We start from the raw sequence: 24,173 nt of genomic DNA, 5'->3' as shown, positions 1-24,173 counted from the left end.
AAGAGGAGCAGAGAACAGGGCTCTCTGCATACAACTGTCTCTCTAGGCTCCTTGGCTGAGGTCTTGTTGGAGGAAACCATGAGCTGACCAAGGGTAGCCTCAGCTAGACTCACTGGCCACTCCCCAAACCCTCCCCACCTACCATTGCTCAAGGCTATACAGAATTAGCCCAGAAATGACCAGAGCAGTCTCTTGGAAGTTCCCTCACCTGGAGCAGCTGCAGACAGGGCTCTCTCAGGGACAGAACAAGGCCAGTGATTATAGATGGGATTAGAGGCTGGCAGGGCCCCAAAGAACCAACAATGAAGAGTCACCCACATCTGTTCAGAGTCAAGAAGATGTGAGCTTGCAGCTAGCCCCGGGAGAGATGACAGCATGAAGACCAGGTCCAGAAGCTGTGCAGGGCTTTATATCGAAGGGTCGACATGGAGAACCCTCACAATGCCTGTCCCCCTGGAGCTGGAAGGCAACTGGTTTTGGAAATTGGGTTTCTGTGGCTGTGACTAGCTAAGCTGAGGTAGATGGGAGCTGGCTGGCTGCACAGTAGGACAGCAAGTGTCTATCAGGGGACAGACAAGGGTGAGGAGCCAGCAGGAACTTGCAGGACCCAGCAGAAGGCAGGGAGGAGCCGGCCGGTGGGAGTGAGGCTCGACAGGAAGGGGTACTCTGCTCAGCTGCTCTACCTCGGCCTCAGGCTCCCACCATGGAGGGAACACCTAGCATGTGGCACTTTTCACCAAAGCTGTAGAACTGACACTGCAGATAGGCACACTGGACAGTCGCACGGTGCCCTCTGGTGGCACCCTGGAAGGGCTGAGTAAGGCCCAGTGGTGGAGAGAACGAAGGAGCTGCCCAGGACAGCGCCCTGGTGGTTCCTGAGAGGCTAATAGAGGGTGGCAGGGTCCCCGCAGGAGCAGTGTGGGGTTCAGGAAAGGGGCCTCTGCCACTCACTCAGATGCCGGGCCCTGCATGCGGACGAGGCCAGTCCTCACAAAGCCCACCTGGCCAGAGGCCATGTGCCGGCCCAAACACCAGGGCAGGCCAGGCACCTGGGCACCGACGATCTCGATGACATCACCAACGCTGAAGGACATCTCTTCCGGGCCTGAGCCCTGGAAGTCAGCTATTGCAGAGGCCAGGCCAAACCCTGCAGAAAGAAGGCTATGTGGTCAGAGTTGAGGCTTGTGGGTTCAGAGGGTGGCCCTCAGACATAGGCTGGTGTCTCTGACTGCCTGGCCGGAGGTATGTGAAATGAAGCCTGACTCTGGAGGTTGGTGGTCCTCAGAGGGGGCGTTTGATCCTCATACCATATAGGCCACTGAGGCTGAGACACTGGGGACCACTGCTCTGGGCCACCAGCCTCCAGGCACAGAGCTCTGCCTCATGCAGCTTAGACCTTAAGCTTTCCCATCACCCACAGGGCTCAGTGTACACTTAGCAGACACAGGGACCATCGAAACACCAGCTGGCTCCAAAGGGGCAAAGAAATATGCCTCCCCTCACGTCCCCAGGAGCTGAAGGGCATCCTGCAGGACCAGCTCCTCACAGGGAAGGCCCAGGACAGGGCCAGACAGCCTGTCCATTCTCTCTCCTGGCCTCCATCCTGCCCCACAGATTCTACCAGAGTCCAGCCAGCCAGCCAAGCCTAGGGTCTCCCAATGAACCAGTCTCCATGAGGCATCTTGTGATGTCACACTCCTGGCTCTGTGGGGTGGGAGAAGAGTCTCAGCCTATTTCTCCAGGTGCTGGGCTATTTAGTTGGGCCCTGAACCTCTCTGAGCTATAGGTAATCCTGAGAAGGGATTCTAGCTTTCTCTTCTGGCTTAGGGAACTTTCAGGACACATGCAGAGACTTCCAGAATACTAGTCTTGGCCAGCTTCTTCAGCTGCCTCTCCCCCAAGAAGGGAAGTCTGACACTTACTCATGAACTGGGCATCGGGCATCCCAGGTCCACTCATGGATTCATCAATGGGATCCCACGGGACCCTGAGAGTCCACCTGGAGTAGGGAGAAGAGATCTAGGTTGTAGAATCTCGGTCGGGGGACAGCATATCCTCTATCCTGCTTAGGAGCAATGGCCACTGGGGACACACATGAATCCCACCCCACCTTCAACGTACCTGCCCAGATGTGCAGCCCTGAAGCTTCTGTGTGTAGTGCTACCCCTAGCTGGGTGCCTCACCCTAGGGGATACTGCCAACTGTTACCATGGGCCCTGCAGATCCTCCTCCCCTCCCAAAAGCACCTGTCCTGCCTCTCTCTCGGGGCAGGCAGGACCAACAGAGTGTGAAGGCCTGCAGCCTAGGCAAAGGCCTGAATTTCAAGTCTGGGTCTCCCGGATTCTCATCTGCTGTGTGGCCTGGTCAAACTGACACTGCCTTGGAACTCAGCTTCTTCAGAAATCTTGACTGATCGCTACAGGCCCTCTTCAGAGCATACTGTATCTCTGGATGGAACCACCATTAGTCCCGGTGCATAGGGAGTGTTCCAGGGAGAAACTCCTTCCTTTCCCCAAGAAGAGCCCTCCAGCCACAGCTGTTACTTCAGAGGCATTGTTACCTAGGAGGCGGAGTTTCTCCTTTAGCTTTGGTGGCCAGGAAGTTTCTAGCAAGCTTGCACTCTCTGCACAGCAGTGAACAGGAGTTCTCATGTTCCCTTTCCTCAAGACCCCTGGCTTTACTTCCTTTAGTCTTTCTTTGTGCAGACTTCTGTGTCTGTACCTCAAATGTGACCCTCCAGAGTGAGCATGGCAAGTACCACTTGCTCCATTCAACTCTCCCCTTTCCTCCTGGTCAGTAAAGCCCAGGAGACGCCATTGCTCCTCCAAGAAGACAGACACCTGACTGTACTTCCAGCCACACTACAGGAAGCAGCAGGAGGGCCCAGAGGGCTCTGTCCTCTGCTGTCTCATACGTCTCTTGGACACCCAGCATCTACAGATGGAGTAGGGTCTATGCGGTCCCACACACCCCAGGGCCTCAGGATAGTGACTCCAGCTTGGTACTTACTGGTGAAATGGAGTCAAGGGCTCTGGCTCGGCCTCTGCTGCTTCTGCTTTGGAGGACATGCTGGGTGTGGGGGATGAGGAGTCTGTTTCCACAACTGGTACTCCCAGAGTGACCCCGGAAGCCCGTCTGAGGGTCTGGGGGCCCTTCCCTGCACCCTGGGGTTCCTTCGTCCTCCTTACACAGTGGTCGGGACACAGAACGAAGAAGGACCCTTTGAAAGGACAGAGGTGGTCATCAGGGTGATTAGCAGGATAGTCATGGCTCTGTTAAACAAGAAAGCTGCCAGTCTAGCCCCAAGATCCACAGTAAAGAGAACAGGGCCCCGTGTGGGAGCCCACTCCACCCTCTTTGTCTCCTGATACCCATGTCTGGAGGCCCAAAGGAAGTCCCAGCCTCACCTCAACTGAGGCTATGAGGCCAATTAGGACGCACTCTGGGCCTTAGTCCCCACCTGCACGATTCAGAGATAGAGATGGGATTCCCATGTCCCTTAGTGCGTGGAGGGTTACTAAGGAGCTTTGCCTCATGTCCACCCATGGCGAGCCCTGAGGGTCCTTCCTAGGGACTCAAGGCCCTCCCTTATGAGGCCAATGGCTCAAGTTGGGGGGGGGGGCAAGAATAAGTATGGCAGGCCAAACCCTTTCTCCCCTTTCTCCCCACATCTCAACTTTTGGGGAGCCACAGACATTTTTAAACCAATGACAGTGTATAGGGCATCTTATGCTAGTGTGCCTCCCACCCAAGACACTCCTGTTCCCCTACAGTGTCCCCATCCCTGTGTGATTTAACCAAGATCACCATTGCTGCCTACCTTCTTGTGCGAGAAGGCTCTTGTGTGTCTGCTTCAAGGCATCCTTGTTTACATATATGAGGATGGCAGTCTCCTCCTCCTCACTGGGGGAAAGCAGCCAGAAGGTCTGGTCCACCAGCAGGTTCTCCAGGCAGTGATGTGTGAAGCCTGCAAAGCCAGGCTTGTCACTGACAGGCTCCAGGAGGGGCAGGGGACCCCAAGACCTCAAACACCAGACCTGGAGAGGACCCTGATAGACTATTCTTCCCTGGGAATCTCCCTGCATCTCCACACCCTATGGGACCCTATCTCGCTGCCCTAGCTGTTAGGGTTACACCTGCACACCCACTCTATCATCTGGCCTTGTTGTGCCTTGGGATTCAGAGGTGTCAAGGGTGCAGAGCCTTTCAGGCACTCAGTGTCACGGCCAGTGCCCTCCTTGATGATTTCCATCAAACCCGCGCTCAGGCCTGTGGGATGCTGGGTGTCACTGTCGGCACAGGGACCATCCCTTTATCAAGTACTGCTTAGCTGGAAGGCATAGCCACACTTCCCTTATAAGTCAGGGCAAATGCAGAGAGAACCCTCCATTTTCAAAAACTGTGAGTGGACATTGAGGACAGGAACTAAACGGGCATTGTCTTCTGGATGGTACAGTCCCCAGTGGAGCCTAGAGGGTGGACGGACAAAGGACAAGCTGACTCATGAGACTGAGTGACACATCAACTTCTGGTGGCTCCTCCCCTGCCTGCCTGGAGTGCCAAGAAATGTGACTCAATGGCCTTCACAGAGACACAGCCACAGGGGTGAACACACCATTGCCATCCACAAAGTCTTACAAACCACATTAGAAAACAACCACACAACTGATTTGTTTTTGGTTTGGTTTGGTTTTTCCAGACAGTGTTTCTCTGTCTGGAAAATGCCCTGGCCATCCTGGAACTCTCTCTATAGACCAGGCTGGCCTTGAACTTAGAGACTCATCTGCCTCTCCTTCCTGAGTGCTGGGCTTAAAGAGTGTTCGACCACTGCCCAGCTAAAATCTCATGGTTTAAGTAAACCTGTGTTGGCCCACAGCCACAGGCTGCGCGTAGCTCACAGGCTGCAGGCCAAGGTTAAGACAGCAGGCATACAAGGGTGTGTCGGGTGCAAGAGTCCAGCCTCCCTCTGAGAAATGCAGGGAGGGACCACAAAGTTCCATATCCTGCAGCACAGCCCTGATCAGACTGGCCCACAGGGTTTTTGTTTCTGGTTTTTTGTTTTGTTTTGTTTTCCTTTTCTGGAGAGTTTAGGGTGATGTGATGCCAGGGTCCTCCAAGAGGGGGCAACACAAACTACTGTGGGAAGACGGCTGTCTTACCAAGAGCATGATAGGTGGAAAACTTCCAGATTTCTTCAAAAGTCTTAAACGTCACCACGATCCGGTCCTGGTCACTGTGGATGGACAGCAGCCTGGCTGACAGTTCCTTAAAAGGAAGAGACAGTGTGTGAATGAGAACATGCATCCAGCCAGATGTGTGCTCCTGGAGAGAATTTACAGGACAGCTCTCTGATTGGGGTGACAAGTGCAGGAGTCGGGGGTTGGGGTTGGGGACTCACATTTCAAAAATGAAAGAAAAACAAGGCTACTTTTTGTTTAAAACCCACTGCCTGTAAGTAGTCAAGTGGGATCCAAACCCGGGAGTTAGCAGCCCAGAGACAGCAGTTGTAGAGCAGATACAGGGCCAGAGGCTGTACTAGGGGCTCATTGTCGGTTATCTGATATAGCGGCTCACTGAAGACTGAGGGCTGACTCACTCCAAGTACACGGGCCACTTCCCGGCTGTCATTCTCCAGCAGGCGCAGTCGGCTTCTCAGGGCCTGCTGTAGGCTGGGGCTCCTCAGTCCACTCTTCCGCCTCACGGCCAACAATTGCAGGGTGAGGTCTGAAGGAACAGGAGGTGGGTGAAGCAGTTTGTCTGGCCCTGATGAGGCAAATGTTCCCCACCAGCTTCCAACCTTCAGCAGAGGCCTCTAATCCTCCGAGGTGCCTGTAAAGGCATGGATAGCTAGCTATTCCCTCAACTGATCGTGTCATCCAGTAAGGGACAGGACCCTGGGCTACTGCTTCCAGCCTCAGTTTCCATAGCTGTGCCTGCCCTGCCCAGGAAGAAGGGGATTCATGTTCTATTGCTCCCGTGGAGCAGCAAAGAGCTCCCATTCAGCAAGGGTCCCTCAATAACTGTAACCTTCAGCCTCCCATTCCCACGGTCCGGCTTCAGATGTGGGTACAGCTCAAGCCACCACCACAGGGATGCCAGGCACTCTGAAGCCTCCATACTAGCTCTTTCCTATCTTCAGAAGGGCCCCACCTTCACACCTTATCAATCTACCACCTGTACCCACCCTTGCCCCCAACCACCCTTAAGATGCATTGGCTGGAGAGGGGCAACTGAGCTGTGGCTCCCCTCAGTGTTCTGAGCTCCACACAGCCAGAGCCTTGTGCACTATGACCTGGCCTGGCTCCCAGCCCTGTAGGGTAGCATGGTCTGATGGGTCTTTCTTCATGATGGATAATATCCCATTGGTCTGCACTTTGCCTGCAATGACCACCAGCCACTTGGGGGCGCGAGGAAGGGCTCTTAAGAGCTGCTCAGTGTGACTGAGATACCAACCTTTATTCTAATAAATCTGAATACAAGTTGCCTGCGTGGTCAGTGTCTCCACCCCCAGAAAAATAAAAATCTGTTGGTCCTGTGTGGACCTCTCTGCTGCTTCAAGACATCAGGGCCCTACCCGCCCCAACCCCCCCACCCCAGTCCTCTGTTGGCTGGCTGCCATCTTGCCTGGCTCCTAATCTGGGATGGGTCTCCCTCCCCCCACAACCATCTTCTCTAGTGACTCTTGTCCCAGATTCCTAGCTCCTGAGCAGACAATTCTTCTGTTCCCGTGTTTGGAAATGCTGAGAAAATTGGCCCCCTGACTCTCAAGGTCCAAGAAGAACTGCCAGTCCTTGTCAGCAGCCTCCTGGGGTGGGGGTAGGGCTGTTCTCTCCATGGAGGATTCCAAGTGTGAGGAGGTAAAAGGAAGGAGAGAGAAGGGGGTGAGAGGGGGTTCTCGAATTCTTGGGACGATCCCAGAGCACCTGCCTGTATCTTCTGGCCTGGGGATTCTGATATCAAAATTCTTACCCAAGGCTGGGGAGGTTCAGAGGCTGAGAAGTGTAGAAGCCTCTAGAACCTCACATTCACAAGGCTGTGACCCCTACAAGGGCAGGCTCTGCATTTGTAGTCCCACAGTAGTTCACACACCCCAAGTGACTACAGGCAGCACTCACCACCCCAAAGGAGAGCCCAAGGATGAACTTCACAGTGAAAGTTAAATTTAATCACAGAGCTGAGCTCTCAGGCTCCCCACAGCTGGAGACAACAGTGAGGCTCCAAGGACAAGGGGAGCTCCCTTCCCCCAGTTCTGCATGCAGTGCTCCCCAGCCGTCCTCAGTAGATGCTAGAATAAGGAAACAGAGGCAAGCACAGGCTGACCCTGGCCTCCCAGCCTTTTTGCACGTGGAGACATTTAGAATCTGAGGCTTTTCCTCTCAGTACTCTGAAGCAGGAACATAGGTTCCAGATCACAATGCAGGAAGCCTCAAGCCCCAAGGGGGAAAGCCATTAGTGGATGCTTGTAGGCTCTCCAGGCTCTCTCTGCTTGCTTATCGTGTGACTTGGAGTGGCCTTTCCCCAGGCCCATGTGTTGAAGTCTTGGTCTTTTGCTTGTGGTGTTGAAAGATGGTGGGCCTTCAAGAGGTAGGTAGGATCTACTCTGGGTGTGGTGGCTTATGCCTGTAATCTCAGCACACAGGAGGCTAAGGCAGGGGGATTGCCTCAAGTTTGAGGCCAATCTGGTTTACAGAATGAGATCCTCTCTCAAAAATACAAAAACAAAACAAAGCAGGTAGGGAGGCCTGAGTGGGAGAACGGAAGGAGATGCCAAGAACTGTGTCTTCTCTTTCAATTTCCAGCCATGAGGCATGTGATGTTTCTTGACACATGCTCCTTCCCACTGTCCAGTGATTCTGCCCATTCTCTGACTGTCCTTTTTACCAGATGTCTTTCTGGATGCAAGGGTAGTATATCTAAAATTGACCCCACATCCAAAGCAAGGGGCCAGTCAGCCATGACTAGCAGGAAGCCCATTCTACAAGCCTACCTCTGTTACTAATAGCCAGGGACACAGACACCGCAGGTTTGGCCTATTGTGAGACTCAGGCCCTGGTGCTCACCTGTCGGATACACTGCCATTTGACTGGAAGGGGGTTCAGCAGCTTGCCCAACCATGCCACAGGGAGGAGCGACATCTGCAACACACCAGGTGATTGTGATTAGAGAGGCAAGCGGTTCTCCAGACAACCTAGTCCCTCAGGTAGAGGGGTTGGAACTCCCTGGACTCTTTTCTCATCAGTCACCCAGGATGCCTTCACAAAATCCCCCAGATGGGATAGGCTGTTGGCCTAATACCAGGCTGCAAGAGACCAGCCTGAAGCCTGCAACCCAGTTCTGGAATTCAACATGGGCATCAGAGTGAATCAAGTTCTAGTCAGTCAGGGCTTCTGCTTCAGAACACTGTCCACATCCCATGGCTCTGCCCACCCTCCAAGTTCAGATCCCTGACTCCTTCCCCTTTACCAGATGTCTTTGCAGATGCAAGGGTAAGATGTCTAAAATTTGCTCTCAAGCAATTCAGAAAAAATTAGCATGTCTATATATATGCATACTCAGAGCGCAGTGCAGTAAACACGGATTCACATTCACTGATGGGGATGAGGCCATTTACTCTGTTTCTTGTGACTTCTGATGTGTCCCACCCCCACCCCCAAGACTCAGAGCTGAGGTTGTTCTATCCACTGAGCAATCTTGCTGCTGGCAGCCATTTGAGCCTCCCAGGGCAGAAGTTCATACGCTGGATTGGCTTGGTTACAGTTGCTCTGGTACCATGGTATGGGTGGTGGTGGTGGTGGTGGTGGTGGTGGTAGGCTTTACTTTATAACCCAGCATTTCCAATTCCTAAGCACCTCAAAAACAATGAAGAATGGCGTCTGTACAAAGACATAAGCCTGAATGCACACAGGAACTTTATTTACAGCATCCCAACAGGGAAAACAGGCAGGTGAGATGTCTCCCCTGGTAAAGACATTTGCCAGTGAGCCTGATAATTTACATTCAATCTCTGGGACCCACAGCCCAGGCCCTGAGGGGAAGTATCTCCCCCCACCCCCCCAAATGGTCTCCAAATGCTTCCCAAGCTCTCTCCCAGCTCTGAGGCTGGCAGTCTTCCCCTGGGTGGCCGATTCGGGTGCTGACTGTCAGGATTTCCCGACTTATCTGCACATTCCCTTCTGTTTTTCCTGCCCAGGCCTCTCTAGAAGGAGAGCTATAGGGAGCTGTGGGTCCTTCAGGCCTTTGCCCCACCCAACCCTCCTTCCTGGGAGGACCATTTCCTGTTTGTGAGTCAATACTAGACCACCAGGCTCTTCTTCCTCTTTAGCCGGGGACAGAAGGATCAAATGACAGGTCTAAAATCTGCAGGTGCCCTGCCTCCACATAGCAGGAACTGAACCTGACCAGCCTGGAAGGTTAGGGCTCTCTTCTCCTAGTATGCCATTCATTCTGTGTCAATCAGAAGTGACTGAGCATGTAGCACTTGGCTATCCCTGCCAGAGACAGGGCAGCTGAGCTCTATCGGGGCCCAAGGGTGACAGTGATGGGGTTGTTGGAGTTGCTAAGGTTTTCCAAGTGGGTGAAACTGAGGCCCAAGTCTAGCAGTAGCCTATGGAGAGCCAGGCCTCCAGGAGTACAGCCCATCTGGTTTCTACATCTTAGCACTCGACTGCTTGCCTGGATAGTCACATAGCAGGTGTTGCCACCCAGGCCTCAGGAAAAGGCTCCAGTCCTGGTGTGGTCCCTGACCACTATAGAGCCTGGGTCTTGGTTTGCATTGTGGGATGGTACTCCACCCTGAGTAATGGAGAAGTCAATGAGGACAAGGTGACATAGCACTGTCACCGGCTCAGCCATCCAGAGGAGCAAGTTGCCCGGGGGCAACTTTGCTATCACTGAGGTTCCTAGGGAGGCCCCTGGTCAGCCGAGGACTCCTTGGGCCTAGCTGCACTGCATGTAGCCTAGAAGCCTGGATGACTTCAGGACTGATCATCTGCTATGGTGGGGGAGGGGTTATCTGTATGCCAGAGGATGGCCCTTTGTGCTTAGCCCACAGTGTGGCTAACCCAGTGGGACCAGTAAGCAGTACCAGGGTGCCCATGTCAGCCCTGTTGGCATGGAGGATTAGAAGGATGTATACTGGATGGAGAGGTGGACATGAGAAGGTGGTGGGCTTCAGCATCTGTACTCACCACCTCTGACTGTTGTTGCCTCAGCCTCCTCAGGCCCTGTTCTCTCCTGACTAGTAGGTAAGCCCATGGATATACTCTGGATCTTGTCTTCCAGGCTACAGCCTCCTGGAGGCTCCTCAGGGCCCTGCCCCATGGTGGACAAATCCTCAGAAGTCGCCTCCTCCTCCCTGAAGCTCCTCATGACTCACAGTGGCCTCAAGGCCAAGAGCTGGGCATGTTGCTGGCCTTCTGTGGAGAGAGGACAGTGGTCAGCAGAGAGTCCTCTTAGTGACGTACATGATGTTGCTGCTAGCCAGGTCAAGAGGAACAGAGACTGGCAATACAGGGTACCCAGCACCTCCAAGATTCAGCAGTGGGCTTTGTTTACCATAGGTGACCAGGACAGTCTGGTGACACAGGCTTCTGCACACCCCTTCCACACCTCGGACCACTCGCCCACATCTTCAGTCCCTCATGTCTGCCGTGCTTTTCCTATGGTAGGGCCTCTATACAGAGGCTGCTATTTCTTCCCAGAGAACTCAAAGCCTTTGCCAAGTGAATCCCCATGCAACTTTTCAGTGCTTTAACTTGGCAGTTTCCTCCCCAGCTCAGTCAAACAGCTGAAGTAGACTTCATCACCATGCACCAACAGGGACATCAAATCGAAATCACCTCCTGGACCAGTCAGAGGTCCTTGCATATAGTGTATGGGGGTGTGGCGTGCCTCCCTTCTTGGTCTCCAGGAGGTCTCTGAGAAATGGCTCAGAGTCTGACCTGAGATACCTGCTCAAACATCCTTGCTAGGGCTGAGGGAATTTACTCAGAGTGGGAAGAAAGAAAGAAGAAAAGGGAGTGAAAAGGGGAGGTGGGGTAGTGGTGGAAGGAATTGAAAAAGAAGGGAAGAGGAGAGACTGCATTTCACTCTCCCTTGACCCATGACATGTGTAGGTGATAAGCTCTATGATGAGAAGACAGGGATGCCCAGCCCTGGAGATAGCAGGACAGTGACTGGGTAGCTGGAAAGGAAGGGAGGCCCATAGAGAAGAATCTTGGATCCCCAGAAGACAAGAGGTTGTAGAAGCTGCAGCCCCACTCCCTGGAAGTGGCCTCGATGAACCATCTAGCCAGCCACCCACCTAGCCACCTGCTGTCATGGAATCCAGTAGGTTGGTTTGTGGTCAAACCCTTTCCATTCTACAACATGCCAGAAGGCCAAGATCTGGGATAGGCAGATAGGAAGGAGCTATCTCATACCAAAAGCACCAAGGGGATCTTGCATCCATGCAGACATCTGAACACCTCAACACTCAATCCCAAGGGAGGGGGAGGGGGAGAACCAACAACAAAACAAGACTTCAGGCACCAGAGGCCTGGCATGGCCCAGTTCTCTGCCCTCCTGTCCCCCTGTCTTAAGGCACCATCCATGAACCTGACCCCAGCCTAAGTCTGAGCCTGAGCTTCTGTCCTTCCCTGCCTTGTTCTGCCAAACTATCACCCTGGTTCCTACCACTGCAGGGGCCCACTGTCTTGCCCAGGTCTGCGAGGGCCCTTGGGCAGGTGACCCCTCATTTTCTCTGGTATAACATCAGGGCCCTCAACCAAGCACTTGATCCAATCTCTTGATGAGTGAGACCCTAGTTTGTAGGGTCTGTGGTTCCCAATCACTGGCCGCCACACCCAAACTCACCATGTCCCACCCCAGTGTCCTTACTCTTTTCTCTCTGCCACTTACAGCCCTCAGGTGTCCCTACCTGCAGGCTGGCCAGTGTCTCTACAGAAGCTGAGTGAAGCCAACTAAACTTACCATCCCTAGGCCGGGGGTGGGGTGTGGGGGGACACTTAGGGCATTCCAGGGTCTCACAAAGACCTGGGGTTGACTTAAGCTGTTTCTAGAGAAACGGAAGTTCCCGGCTAAGGGAACTTCCCACCTGCTCATTGAGGCCCAAACTCTGCAATCACAGTGGGACTTCAGAGCCACAGGGAGGAAGTAGGCACTCTCTTCCTTGCATGGAGCCACCTCCTTCCGCACAGGCCTCCCTCCACGAGCTTGCTTGGCCTGCTCCAGCATCAGCCCAGCCCCAAGTGGTGTCCAGGAGCCTCACAGGTACACTTGCTGAATCAAGCAACCAAAAGTAGCCTGAATAGTTTCTTTCTGGCCTTTGTCTTCTGCCCAGGTGGCAGAAGCATCCGGTGTCCCCAGGTAAGCCACCCCAGGCTCTGACCTCCACTGCACATCTAGTTTACTGCTGGAACATGGAGACCTAGGGCCGATCTCAGTGGAGGGTGAAATGTTCTATGCCTCAGTTTACCCACCCATAAAATGAGAACAAAAACACCCACTCATAGGATATTGGGGAGATCAAGCAGATAGACAGCATGCTGGCTTACAGTACGGTAGGCTGGAAGGAGAGGCCTTTGTGGTTGGCCCTGGCTGTGTTCCAAAAGGTCGGGGTCAGAGACCCACCAAGGTACATCCCCAGTCTCTGCTTTTGCAAGGCTGTTGAGACTTTGCCTGGAGGTGGCAGGGTTCTCCAGTCACACTAACCAGGCACTTGAGAGTGGGGACCCGATTGGAAACAGGTGGTTTCAGATGAAGTTGACCTCAGCAGGGTGTGGTCCTATTGGATGTTGAATGAGCGTGGCTCCAAATGGTTGTACCAGAGTAAAGTGAGTTCTCTCCCTGGTGCCTGAGGTCTCTCCAGAGATCAAGACACACAGAAGAGGAGGGAGGGCACAGGACGCAGAGGCAGGGGCCTTCAGGGACAAACAGAGGCTAAAAGAAGTGGAAGACACCCCCTGCCTTGGCAACTCTGGAGGCAACACCCTTGTCTCTGACTCCTGGCCTTCAAACCCTAAGAGAACAATTGTGTCGTAGTTTGTTATGGCAGCCGTGGAACATGGTGATACCCCGAAGGATTCCCTCCTTCACCTCCTACCCATAACAGGCCACTTGTGACTCCACACACTTAAGACACAGGCACCGTGCCTAATGCAAGAAGTTCCGTGAAATCAGCAACGCGTTGACAGTCACACGGAGGTGGCACTGTTCAGCATCCTCCTCAGTCGTGACCCTTAACCTCATCTCAGAGGATGAGCCCTACCCCACCCCATCGCGGGTGTGCAACCCAGGGTTTGGCCCAGCCAGGGTCACAACAGCAGGGACTGCAAGTCAGGTGGTGGGAGTGTCATCCCTCAACCTGAACACAATTAACCTGGATCCTTGTCCTACTTGCCAGCGGCTATTCTTCATCCTTGTGTGAGGACAGAGAGGACAAGGAGGGAAAGGAGACTCTAGAGCCCTGGAACCATGAAGCAGGCTGCTCCCTGAGGTCTCCAGAAACAGTGGTCAATGACTCTCGTCAAGTTATGCATTTCAGGGCTGGAGAGATGGCTCAGTGGTTAAGAGCACGGACTGCTCTTCCAGAGGTCCTGAGTTCAATTCCCAGCAATCAAATGGTGGCTCACAACCATCTGTAATGGGATCTGATGCCCTCTTCTGGTGTGTCCGAAGACAGCGACAGTGTACTCATACATAAAATAAATAAATCTTTTTAAAAAGTTATGTGCTTCATTGGTTAACATAAAGAAACCCAGAGTGGCCTCAGAGAGGCCAGGTCATAGTCACAGGGGCACCATTTAACACCATGCTAGTACAGTCGTGCTTGTCGTGGCCTGGAATGAACCAAGGCTAGGGTTCATCATTTGGGACCCAGTGGCTTTTGAATCCTACGTTGCCGCTTAACTCCCATGATCTATCTGGTCCAGCCCTCAGGACACATTTGCAAAGGGTCAGTGTGAAGGCCAGTGTCTCCAGTCACAATTAGCAGTTGGTCTCATCCGAGCAATCCCGGACGGTCTAGCAGAGCCACAGTGTGCTGAGTGCCAGTCTCCAACAGCTCTCCCCAACCCCAAGCAAGCCAGAAGAAAAGAGGAAGGCAAAACACTATTCTTAGTTACTATTGTGGCAAAGCCAGGCACTACCGATTCCAGGACACTCACACAGCCCACACCCTCCTGCCCAGAGCCCCCTTACCAGCATTCTGTCCTTCAGTAAACTTCCTTCCAGGCTCAGGAATGCAGGTGCCAGGTGGCCACTACAGGCTCGGCTCCTTGCTGACTGGCCTACAGGCTGTCTCCAGCTGGCCTGGACAGGCAGAGTCCGCCCACAGCCGGCTGACTGCTCAGTACTGCCACCGCCCCCTGCTTCCTGCCCCACTTCCTCCCTGAGCCTAGGGGCCTGGAGACCTAAGACAGGCCAGGGTGCTGTGGCAAGGATTCCAGTGGCCAGTTGATTATTAGCTCCTTGTGGACCAGAGCCAGGCCCTGTCCCTGCCTGCCTACTGCCAGCCCTGTGCTCTGTGGTGAAGGCTGGGGACACCCTTGGTGCTGAGATTGGGGAAGTCCAGAGGAGGCCAGCCCTCTGGCCCCGTTAACCCCAGCCCAGCTCTCTGTTCCCTTTTCCCTTGTACACACGTGCATACACATGTAATACAGACATGTAGGTGGCCTTAGAAACATGTACACAGACCTAGCACACATGTCTACACACACACACACACACACACACACACACACACACACACACACACATACACACACACACACTACACATGTTTTGCTTTTCACTCTGTTGCTGGCACTATCTTAGCCCACTGATTCCAATAGGGAGCATACTGGAAGAAGAAAGGGCCTAGTTTCCCTTTCAGCTCAAAAGTACCACATTGGAGCCAAGCCTGTGGGGGCACATATTTTACCTTCCCACAGCCTGTAGCCCTACCTGAGAATGTCCCAAGGCCCAGATTCAGGCCTAGCTTCTGTTCTTAGGCCCTTGCAGTGTCCACTGTGAAAGATAGGGCTGGTCTGTTCCCCATACTTACTAAGTGCTGTAGATATCTCCTGCCTGTCTCCATTTGTGAGGAATTCTAGAAGTATAGGTGCACTATGCTCTCTCTCTCTCTCTCTCTCTCTCTCTCTCTCTCTCTCTCTCTCTCTCTCTCTCTCTCTCTTTCCCCCCTCCCTCCTTCCCTCCCTCCCTCCTTCCCTTCCTCCCTCCCTCCCTAGAGAATGATGCCCCCAGGATGCTAACCTTCTACCACCTCGATTTTTCTGGGAGCTGTGTCAATAGAGGCCCCTGCAAGCCCACACCCATACATGGGTCTGGAGGCATTTCCTCTCCCGGCTATTGTCCCCACTGCGCGCCCAAACCAGTATCCTGTTTGTCTCAGAAGCTGCTCTCTTGGCTCATGGCCAGGGGGATTTCTGAGAGCCTCCCCCAATATATGCAGGGCATTCCAGGGCCAACCAGCAGGGGCAAGTACATTTCTGATCCAGGATTCTTCAACAGGATCCTCCTAAAGTCTGTACAAAGCAGAGACCACGTGACTCTGACTTTCAGAGGGCCACCCAAACCCCAGCCTGACTCCCTTGAAATCCTTCTGCAAAGACCTGTCACTGTCCTGAGCCTCAGTTTCCCCTCTGCAAAAGATAGAGTTTAGCTCTTATAGTTTTGACCTCTGACAGGGCTGTAGTATGTTCAAGTTGTCATTGCTACGATGCTAATCCTTTGGGTAAATCATGTCATGGGGCTTCCTGGCAGCCCAATGAAACTGTCATCCTGGTGTCCCCAGAAGGTTTGATATCAACCGGACTTAGAGAGATGTATTCCCAGGATCCTCTAACTCAGGCCAGGTCTGATACCAGGGTCCTCGTTCCCTGATCCCCTCATTCTTTGGTGTCTGTGTCTAGACAGAGACAGCAGGCTCTATTCCTAGGAACTCCAAGAATCAGGTCCTACCCTGGAAGGTAAGGGCTCCAGATTATCTCCAACTCACATTTTGAGCACCAAGAAAAATGGCACCAAGTGGCCCCATTCCCCTTGTCTGCCCCTCCTCATCACATAAGTTCACAGGTCCTATCGAGATGCGTTAGGCACTCAAGTGACCAATGGCCAGTTGCTCCTCGCCCTGCCCTACCTCTCCTTACTCACCTGCTCCAGGAAAGGAAACTACATGGAGCTATATGCACGTTATCCCCGAGGAGGACTCCCTGACAAAAGCCAGCCTTCTGAGGTAGGCGCTCCTTGCCTGTCTTTTAGGCTGGTCAAGATCTAGGCCAATGAGGCCAGAGGTTCGCACTGAATGAAGCCACGAGCACAGCTACTGTTGTGGACTATCCCCAGGGTTGTAAGATACAAGAACAGGATGCATCTGAGACGTGGGGTAGGGCCATCCCTGGGAGACTGAGATGCTACGACACCACAACAGGAACAAAGAAAGGTTCTGGGCCTGGCTCCCTCAGTAGACTGTAGGCTCTGAGCTGGTACTCAGTGCCCTTGTTCTCCCTAAACATACTCTGAAACTCTGATTCCATCCCTCTGCATGGCAAACCCTGTGCGGCACACTCAAAAGTCTCCTTGGGGACAAGTATGTCATTGGAGCTTCTATTCCAGGTCCTACCTATGGGAGAGCCCACATCCTGCCCACCAAGACTCAGCAATGGCTTGAAAACCCAAAGTTGTGATAGCCCACTGAACCGACTGACGCCAGGATGCCATGACTGACTTGACAGTGATGGAAGACCTCCGGGGGAAGACCAGGAAGACAACGGAGATAGGACTTTGTGAAAATGGACGATTCTAGGCCAACTTCCGGAGGGAAACTTGACAACAATGGATTGTGAGGACCCTCCCACAGGACAGATGAACTCGGAAAAAAACATTTAAGCCACGCGTGGTGGTTCATGCTTTTAATCCCCGGACTTGGGAGAAAGAGGCAGGTGGATCTCTGTGAGTTCAAAGCCAGCCTGGTCTACAAAGTGAGTCCGGGACAGCCAGGGCTGGTTACACTGAGAAATTCTATCTCTAAAAAACAAAACAGAAAGAAAAAGGAAACCCACTTAGGCCTAGCTGCATGCCAAAGGACTGAGCCTCTTGTAGTCATTCACTCCCTAACACAGGCAGCTAGGTGAGGCTAAGTACCCTGCCCTGCAGATAATCTGCAATGGACTCCAAATGTTGAGTTCAGGAGAGCAGAGGCCTCCAGCAGAGCCTTAAGGTCATTCTAGAGCATGAAGACAAGCATACTTTAAGACTCAGAGAAGAAATGCAATTAGCTTTGCTGACCACCCAGGTCTGACGTGACTCTGCCATCATCACTGGGCATCAGAGAAATAGCCAAGGTAGGCAGGGGCACTATCCACCACCACTTTACATAGCAGGGGACCAGGTCTGGCCTGAGCGTGTGCTCTGTCCACTGGGTTCTAGAGGCAGCTTCGGTCACACTGGCCTGAATACCAGTGGCTCACTCAAGAGAGGCCCCTGTGACAGACTGAGCGTGCAAAGGCTCAATGCGGGGCAAATACCAGAGAAGATATGGGGTGGATGCTAAAGAGACGCTGGGAGCAGCTGATTTGAGGAGGATTCAGGAATACAGAGCTTCTCTGCTCCACGTGGGGGTGGGAAGCAGTCACACCGAGGAGAGAGACAGTAAACCACTGATTCTCTCATGGAGCTCCAAACGGAGATGGTTGGGTGACAGGCAGCACATGGGGAAAGCGGCTTGTGGAGAGAGCTACGCTAAGCCCCTCACACAGGAAGAAAGGCTTTCAATGTGTTTTCATTTCAAGGGGGATTCTTAGAGATCAGCCCTTCCTATTTGCAGGTACAGCTTTGGAGATGCAACCTCGCCTGACTCTCAATGCCAAGACTGCCTAACCCTGAAACCCATTAGTACCTCAGCAGAATGTCCTGTCTCAACAGAATGGCAGACTCCAACCACACCTTTAAGGCAAGCTCATCCCTGGCCCCAACCCTTACCCTGAAGAATGGGCTTGTGGGTCTGGAGCGTCCAGGCTGGCATCCTCTGCACACCTATGAATCCATTCCTCCATGTGTGCTTACACGCCACAAGCTAGGCCAGCAAAAATCTGGTGCTGGTGAGCAGCTGCTGTGTGTGCACACATGGACGGTTTCAGAACCCTGTCTGCCCAACGGGTGCGGATCTGTTCTTGTGGCTCTGGCCACTAGAGTCATCCCTGGATTTCAGGAGCTGCTCTTTGCAAAACAAGGGAAGGGAGAAATGGGCTCTCAGGCAACTGAAGGCTATTCAGGCCAAATGGGCAGACAGACAGGCCACCCACACTGAGATTCACAGGAAGCAGTTCCCATGCCACTGCCAGACCAAAGACACCTGCTCCTAGGAAAGGGCGGCCTCTGCCTGGGTAGTGACACTGGCCAGTGAGGTCCAGTATTGTCAGTAGCACCATCACCCTTTAGCCTGCAACTTAGCAAGTCCACAATCACCTCTCTCCCTTAGATGAGCGGGAGTAGGCTAAGTCCCACGTGTGTGACAATGAGTCCCTTCAACAATGCTCTCTATCTTGGGGTGAGGCAGTCATAGGAAGGGTGAGGGTCCTCACACCCCAGAGAAGGAGATGAGTACACAGTAAAGAAGATGGCTTTGGAGCTCTTCTTCTCACAGTGTCCAGGTTGCCGTGCCACAGCCATGCCCCCAACCAGCCTGGCAGCACAGGAAAACAGCAGCAGTGAAGAGTAGAAGTCTCACAGGATAAGGTCACAGAGCTGGGAAGGGCCAGGTCCTTAGACAGTGTGGCCTATGGCTCCTGAGTACACAGAGGAGTGAGAGTGGAGAGTTCTAGACTGGCCAGGCAGTGGTGGTACAGCCTTTAATCCCAGAACTCAAGAGGCAGAGGCAGGTGGATCTCTGATTTCGAGGACAGCCTGGTCTACAGAGCCGAGTTCCAGAACAGCCAGGGCTACACAGAGAAACTTTGTTTTGAAAAACAAAAAATATAGTTAACCAACAAGAACAAAAAGTTCTAGACTGGTTCATGCGGGTGCCTCACAGCTACCCCTTTCCCAGAAAGCTTAGGAAAGTCTTGTCCCAGCTAGTAGATACAATGCCAGGACAGACACCAGGTCCTGAGCCTGATGGGTTCTCACTTCCTAGAGCCCCCGTGTACCTGAAACATGGTGCAGGCCTTGCTTGGAATTCCTGGCATTTCCTAGAGCCCAGTCATCCCTGGGATGATTTTGACCATGGCTTATGCAAACATTAACCAGTCCAAACACACACTTCCCATGTACCTGCGTGAGGAATAAAGTTGTATCAGCTAAGACCGCTTTCTGGAAACTGAGGCCCCCTAGGCCACATCATTGCCCTCTAAGGTGAGGATTTCTGAAGCCTCGGGCTTAATGGGGTGTAGAGGTAATAGCCATGCAAAAACTCTGGTTATGAAGGCACAGCCCAACTTACTCTCAGCCACTTCTCATTTCTCCACTCCTAGCCAAGCCTCAAGTGCTGGGCACCCTGTAGGTGTACTGCCAGACACACGCCTCAAGCTGCCTTTGCTTCAGTCATGAGCCCAGTGTCAGCTGTGGATGCCAGAGGTCTCTGCCTGGTCTCTCCAACCAAGCAAACTGCATGTACCCTGACCTCCTTTGGTCCTGCTCTGGTGACAGCTACCTGGGAGGGGATTACTTAGCTCCTATGTTCTTTCCTGCCTCCTGTGAGGTATGGTGCTACAGAGACAGAGACTGAATAGCATCTGCCAGCAGGTCACTGCTGCACGGTCTGAGCAGCTAACCTCAACGTGACAGGCACACCTGCACCCTTTTCAACCTAGGAGCCCAGCTGTGATGTTTCCCAAGTGATGTAATGGGGGAGTGGTCAGAGGGATGACTGCTTTGATGCCAGGCCAGCTGCGTACTGTGGGGTCTTCTCTCATCTGCCACAAGGAGGGCCATTACCTCTGTTAAGCACTATTCATACACTACAGACAACCTGATGACAGACACCCATTGATCTCCCACTATTCACCCCGCACACAGCTCTCCCCAGAGGTGACTGGGAAAGAACAGGTTCTGGGGTTAACAGCTCAGGTTAGTCCTCTGGGTAGCTACTTCAAGCTCAGCCTCCAGGTCTGCCTGGCTCAGCACCTCTAGGCATGAAGGAGGGGACCACGAAGAATGCCAACATGACTACTGTCAAGACATTTCTGCAGGGGCAAGAGTAGAGGAGCTGGACCAGTGCTGAACATTGGAGATGTGGCTCAGCCACATAGCCTGGACCACCCAGTGGAGCTCACAGTCAAGTGGCAATGACTAGCATGGGAGACAGACAGACAGAATAACTCCACCCCCAGGGCTGGCACAGGGTAGGCAGTGGGCCAGGGCATCAAGTGACTGAATCTTGGCTGTAGATGGGTGGATCTTGGGCTGGAGGTGGGGTGCCCAGATAGCTGTGGCTTAAGAAATGTGCCTGAATACATTTTCTGGAAGGGTAGGAGATATACAGATGGGCGTGGAGTAGCTGGTGGTGCCCGGAATCAGAGGGTACAACTGCTGGACTGATCAATCAACCATGAGTAGATAGATAAATGGATAGGCAGCTAGATAGATAGAAAGATATGTAGAAGAATGGATGGCTGAGTGGAAGGACAGACAGACAGACAGATAAGTGAATGAATGGTTGGTGGCTCAACAGGTACCCACTGTGATATGACTATGCAAAGAGAACCCAGTGGATTTGGCTAGAGCAATTTGAGCAAGAAAATGAAGCAACATTGGATGAGAACCCAGGGTTTAATATCTGTTCTCGGTTGTCAGAGAGACTGCATCTGGAATTAACTGAAGCCCATGTGGCTAGGTAAACCCATGAGAGATTTTTCTTTTCTTTTCTTTTTTAAGGTTTATTTATTTGTGTATTTTATATACATGAATGTTCTGTCTTCATGAACACCAGAAGAAGGCATGAGATCCCATTACAGATAGTTATAAGCCACCATGTGGTTGTTGGGAATTGAACTCAGGAACTCTGGAAGTCCATGCCCTTAACTGTGGAGTCATCTCTCTAGCCCCAGGATTTTTTTTTCTTAATTAAAAATCACTTGAAATGGAAAGATCCACTTTTAATCCGGATCTTTTGAGGTAGGAAGATCCACCTTTAATCTCAGCCACACCTTCATCCACATAGAAGGAAGAAGCCTGTCCTCTTCGCCTGCTTGCTCTTGCTCTCTCTGACAAGCTCACTCCTTCACTGGCATCAGAACGACTCCAGCTTATACTGAATACGAATTGAAACATCCAGCCATGTGGCCTGAAAAAATACTTCCAGACGTTGTAGGAATGACTAGGGCACAAATTGTACACCAGTCTAATAGAGCCCCCTTACATATGCATATTATATATTTAAAAGTTATATTCATTTTATCATTTCTGTTCCTCTAAAGAATCCTGACCAATACACAAGGTGTGAGATAATGTCCCTGAATCCAACCTGGTATTAACAAGGCTGGCTAGCTACGTGTGGTACTTTGAATAAGAAATGGTCTCTACAGGCTTATATTTTTGATTTTTGGTTTTGGTTTGGTTTGGTTGTTTTGTTGTTGTTGTTGTTGTTGTTGTTGTTGTTGTTGTTGTTTTGGGTTTTTTGAGACAGGATTTCCCTGTGTAACCTTCACTGTCCACTGTCTTCTGAACTCACTCTGTAGACCAGACTGGCCTGAATTCCATCTGCCTCTGCCTCCCACTGCTGGGAAAGGCCTGCTCCACTACCTCTTGGCCATAGGCTTATATATTTGAATATTTGGTTCCTAGGTGGTGGACTTTTTAGGAAGGATTAGGAGGTGTGGCCTTGAAGGAGTGTGTCAAGTGGGGGTGGTCTTTGAGGTTTCAAAGGCCCACAGCAGTGCCCAGTATCAAGCTCTCTCTGCCTCCTGCCTGTGGATCAGGGTGTGAGCTCTCAGCAACTGCTCCAATGCTCTGCCTGTCTCCTGCCTGCCTGCCTGCCTGCCTGCCTGTCTCCTGCCTGCCTGCCTGCCTGTCTCCTGCCTGCCTGTCTCCTGCCTGCCTGCCTGCCTACTGCCTGCCCTCGTGCTCCCTGCTGTGATTGCATTGACTAACCTCTGACACTGTAGGCAAGCCCCCAATTAAATGCTTTCATTTGCCCTGCTCAGATGTCTCTCCACAGCAATAGAGAAGTAACAAAGACACTAAGTAAATGGAGTGCGGGAGGGGCCAGCTACCTAACACATTCCACAAATGTTTGTTGCTCCCCTACCACACAGCAAGAGACCTGACAATCATTCCCTAAGCTCAGCACACATAGGGAGCTCCCCAGGACAAAGCAGAGGGGATCAGAGCAGCCTTATCTCACAGACCAGCAAGAGGCCAAAAGCAGAGTCCTGGGAACCTACTGCCCAATCCCACAAACCCAGACAAATCCTGTTGTGTATGTGGAACACAGATGGCGGGGAGGGGACAAGCGGGTACATCACTCTGCTTGGCAGTCAGGAAAGGCTCTTAGGATTCTATTCAGAGATGCTTGAGCAGGGTCTTGTAGGGTGGGTGGTGTCAGAGTGCTGGGCAATGTGAGTCTCACGGTGGACAAGTACTGAGTGGACCTCACAGAGGAGCGAGGTGGAGGTGAGCAGATGCGGTGGTGAGAAGCATCTGCAATGGCAGCTCCAGCCCTCTTTTACTCCCGAGGTCCCATGGCCCACGGTGGAGACAAGAAACTGAGTAGGTAACAGATTCCCCCAGATACCTACATCAGAGCGAGTGTCGTCAAAGGGGACTGGCTTCCCCATTCCTGTCTACTACCTTAAAACATGACGTGATGTTGACTGAGCCCAAGACCTCCTGTAGTTCTCTCCAAGCCTAGATCATCAACACTGACGGCAGGGCAGTCACTACATCTTTGGCTGGCAGCCAAGATCAGAGTGCAGCCAGGTCGCCAACATTTACAATCACAATTGCATTCACCTTTGACCAGCAGCCTCATTCCTGGGTACTCATTTTCAGTTTGCTGCCTCTGGTATGGGGACAGGCGCCAAGCCAGCTGTTGACAACACCGGCACCTTGGACATAGCCTGGGTGTCAGATAAGTCACACTCCCTTCCGCACGGCATAGCAAGTGCAGTGATAAAGAACCACGACTTTCTCTGTGTGCCCACGAGGTATGCTGTGGAGACACATCAGACAAGAAGTGAGGCAAGAACAGTCTCCTGCCACCTGGACACCCCAGCACACTCCTCTCCTCTGCACGGAGGAGACCAACCCAGGCGGCAGAGCCTGGGGCCAGCAGAGGAGCTGTCTGTCGCAGGGGAACTCAGGGGACTTTGGAATGAAACCATCTAATGACATCGTGGCGGTGAGGGTGGCAGGCACCGTGGTATTCTCAGGAGACTCTGCCCATCACAGCACAAAGAGTGAACCTCAGTGGACACACGAATCAAGAGGACAGGGGGCACCCCCAGGACATGCATGGTGGACCTTGTCAGAGCTGGAAGGGGGAGGGGAAAGGGAGGGGACTCCAGGGATAGAATAGGACATTTGGGGATTTGAATGAGGAGAGGCCTCCAGGTGAATTAACATCTGCACTAGATCCCGAGTGGATGACCCATTGGGTTGGTCGCTGTTTTGTCATTTGAGACAATGCCTCCATAAGATTGGCCTGTAGGCAACTCTGCAGGACCTTGTTCTGATCAATGATGGATGGGAGTGGTACCAGGTCCTGGGGTATTTAAGAGAGCAAACTGGTAAGTCAGGGCAGTGTATACCTTTAATCCCATCACTCAGGAAGTAGAGGCAGGCAGATCTCTGTGAGTTCAAGTTCAGCTAGGTCTATATAGTGAGTTCCAGGACAGCAACATAGGGAGACCCTGTCTCAAAATAAGAAAGAAAGAGCACCATTTCCCCATGGCCTCTGCCTCAGTTCCTGCTTCCAGGTTCCTGCCTGGGCTCCCCTGAATGATAGGTGACTACAGCTGGAAGATGAAGTAATGCCTTTCCTCCAGGAGTGACTTTTAGTCCTGGGGTTTATCACAATAGGAATACTGACATCCCAGCATGATCCTGCATGACACAAGACACCAACATCAGGGGACAGGGACTCCTTGTCCTGCCTTCGTCTGATATATTCCAAATACTGAAGTCTATATGAGTCTCAGTCAGGAGCAGGCATTTGGAGGGAAAATGACCGAAGCCTG

General features: G+C 52.5%; 1 protein-coding gene across 1 annotated transcript in view; it reads right to left on the bottom strand.

Moving 5' to 3' along the window:
* Positions 1–23,760, bottom strand: part of Sh3tc1 (SH3 domain and tetratricopeptide repeats 1) — a 41,690-nt gene extending 17,930 nt beyond the window's left edge. The window contains exons 1-9 of the mRNA XM_032916615.1: positions 23,745–23,760; positions 22,948–23,146; positions 10,188–10,415; positions 5,597–5,724; positions 5,160–5,265; positions 3,821–3,967; positions 3,010–3,220; positions 1,923–1,999; positions 952–1,147 (exon numbers count right to left, since the gene is read on the bottom strand). Coding sequence (XP_032772506.1) covers positions 952–1,147; positions 1,923–1,999; positions 3,010–3,220; positions 3,821–3,967; positions 5,160–5,265; positions 5,597–5,724; positions 10,188–10,368 — 1,046 coding nt within the window. The 5' untranslated portion in view covers positions 10,369–10,415; positions 22,948–23,146; positions 23,745–23,760. The remainder of the gene's footprint in view (positions 1–951; positions 1,148–1,922; positions 2,000–3,009; positions 3,221–3,820; positions 3,968–5,159; positions 5,266–5,596; positions 5,725–10,187; positions 10,416–22,947; positions 23,147–23,744) is intronic.
* Between the last annotated feature and the right edge of the window lie 413 nt (positions 23,761–24,173).

This window comes from Rattus rattus, chromosome 11 (assembly GCF_011064425.1).
Source record: "Rattus rattus isolate New Zealand chromosome 11, Rrattus_CSIRO_v1, whole genome shotgun sequence".
Classification (NCBI taxonomy): Eukaryota; Metazoa; Chordata; class Mammalia; order Rodentia; family Muridae; genus Rattus; species Rattus rattus.
This window is presented reverse-complemented; position numbering and strand designations above follow the sequence as displayed.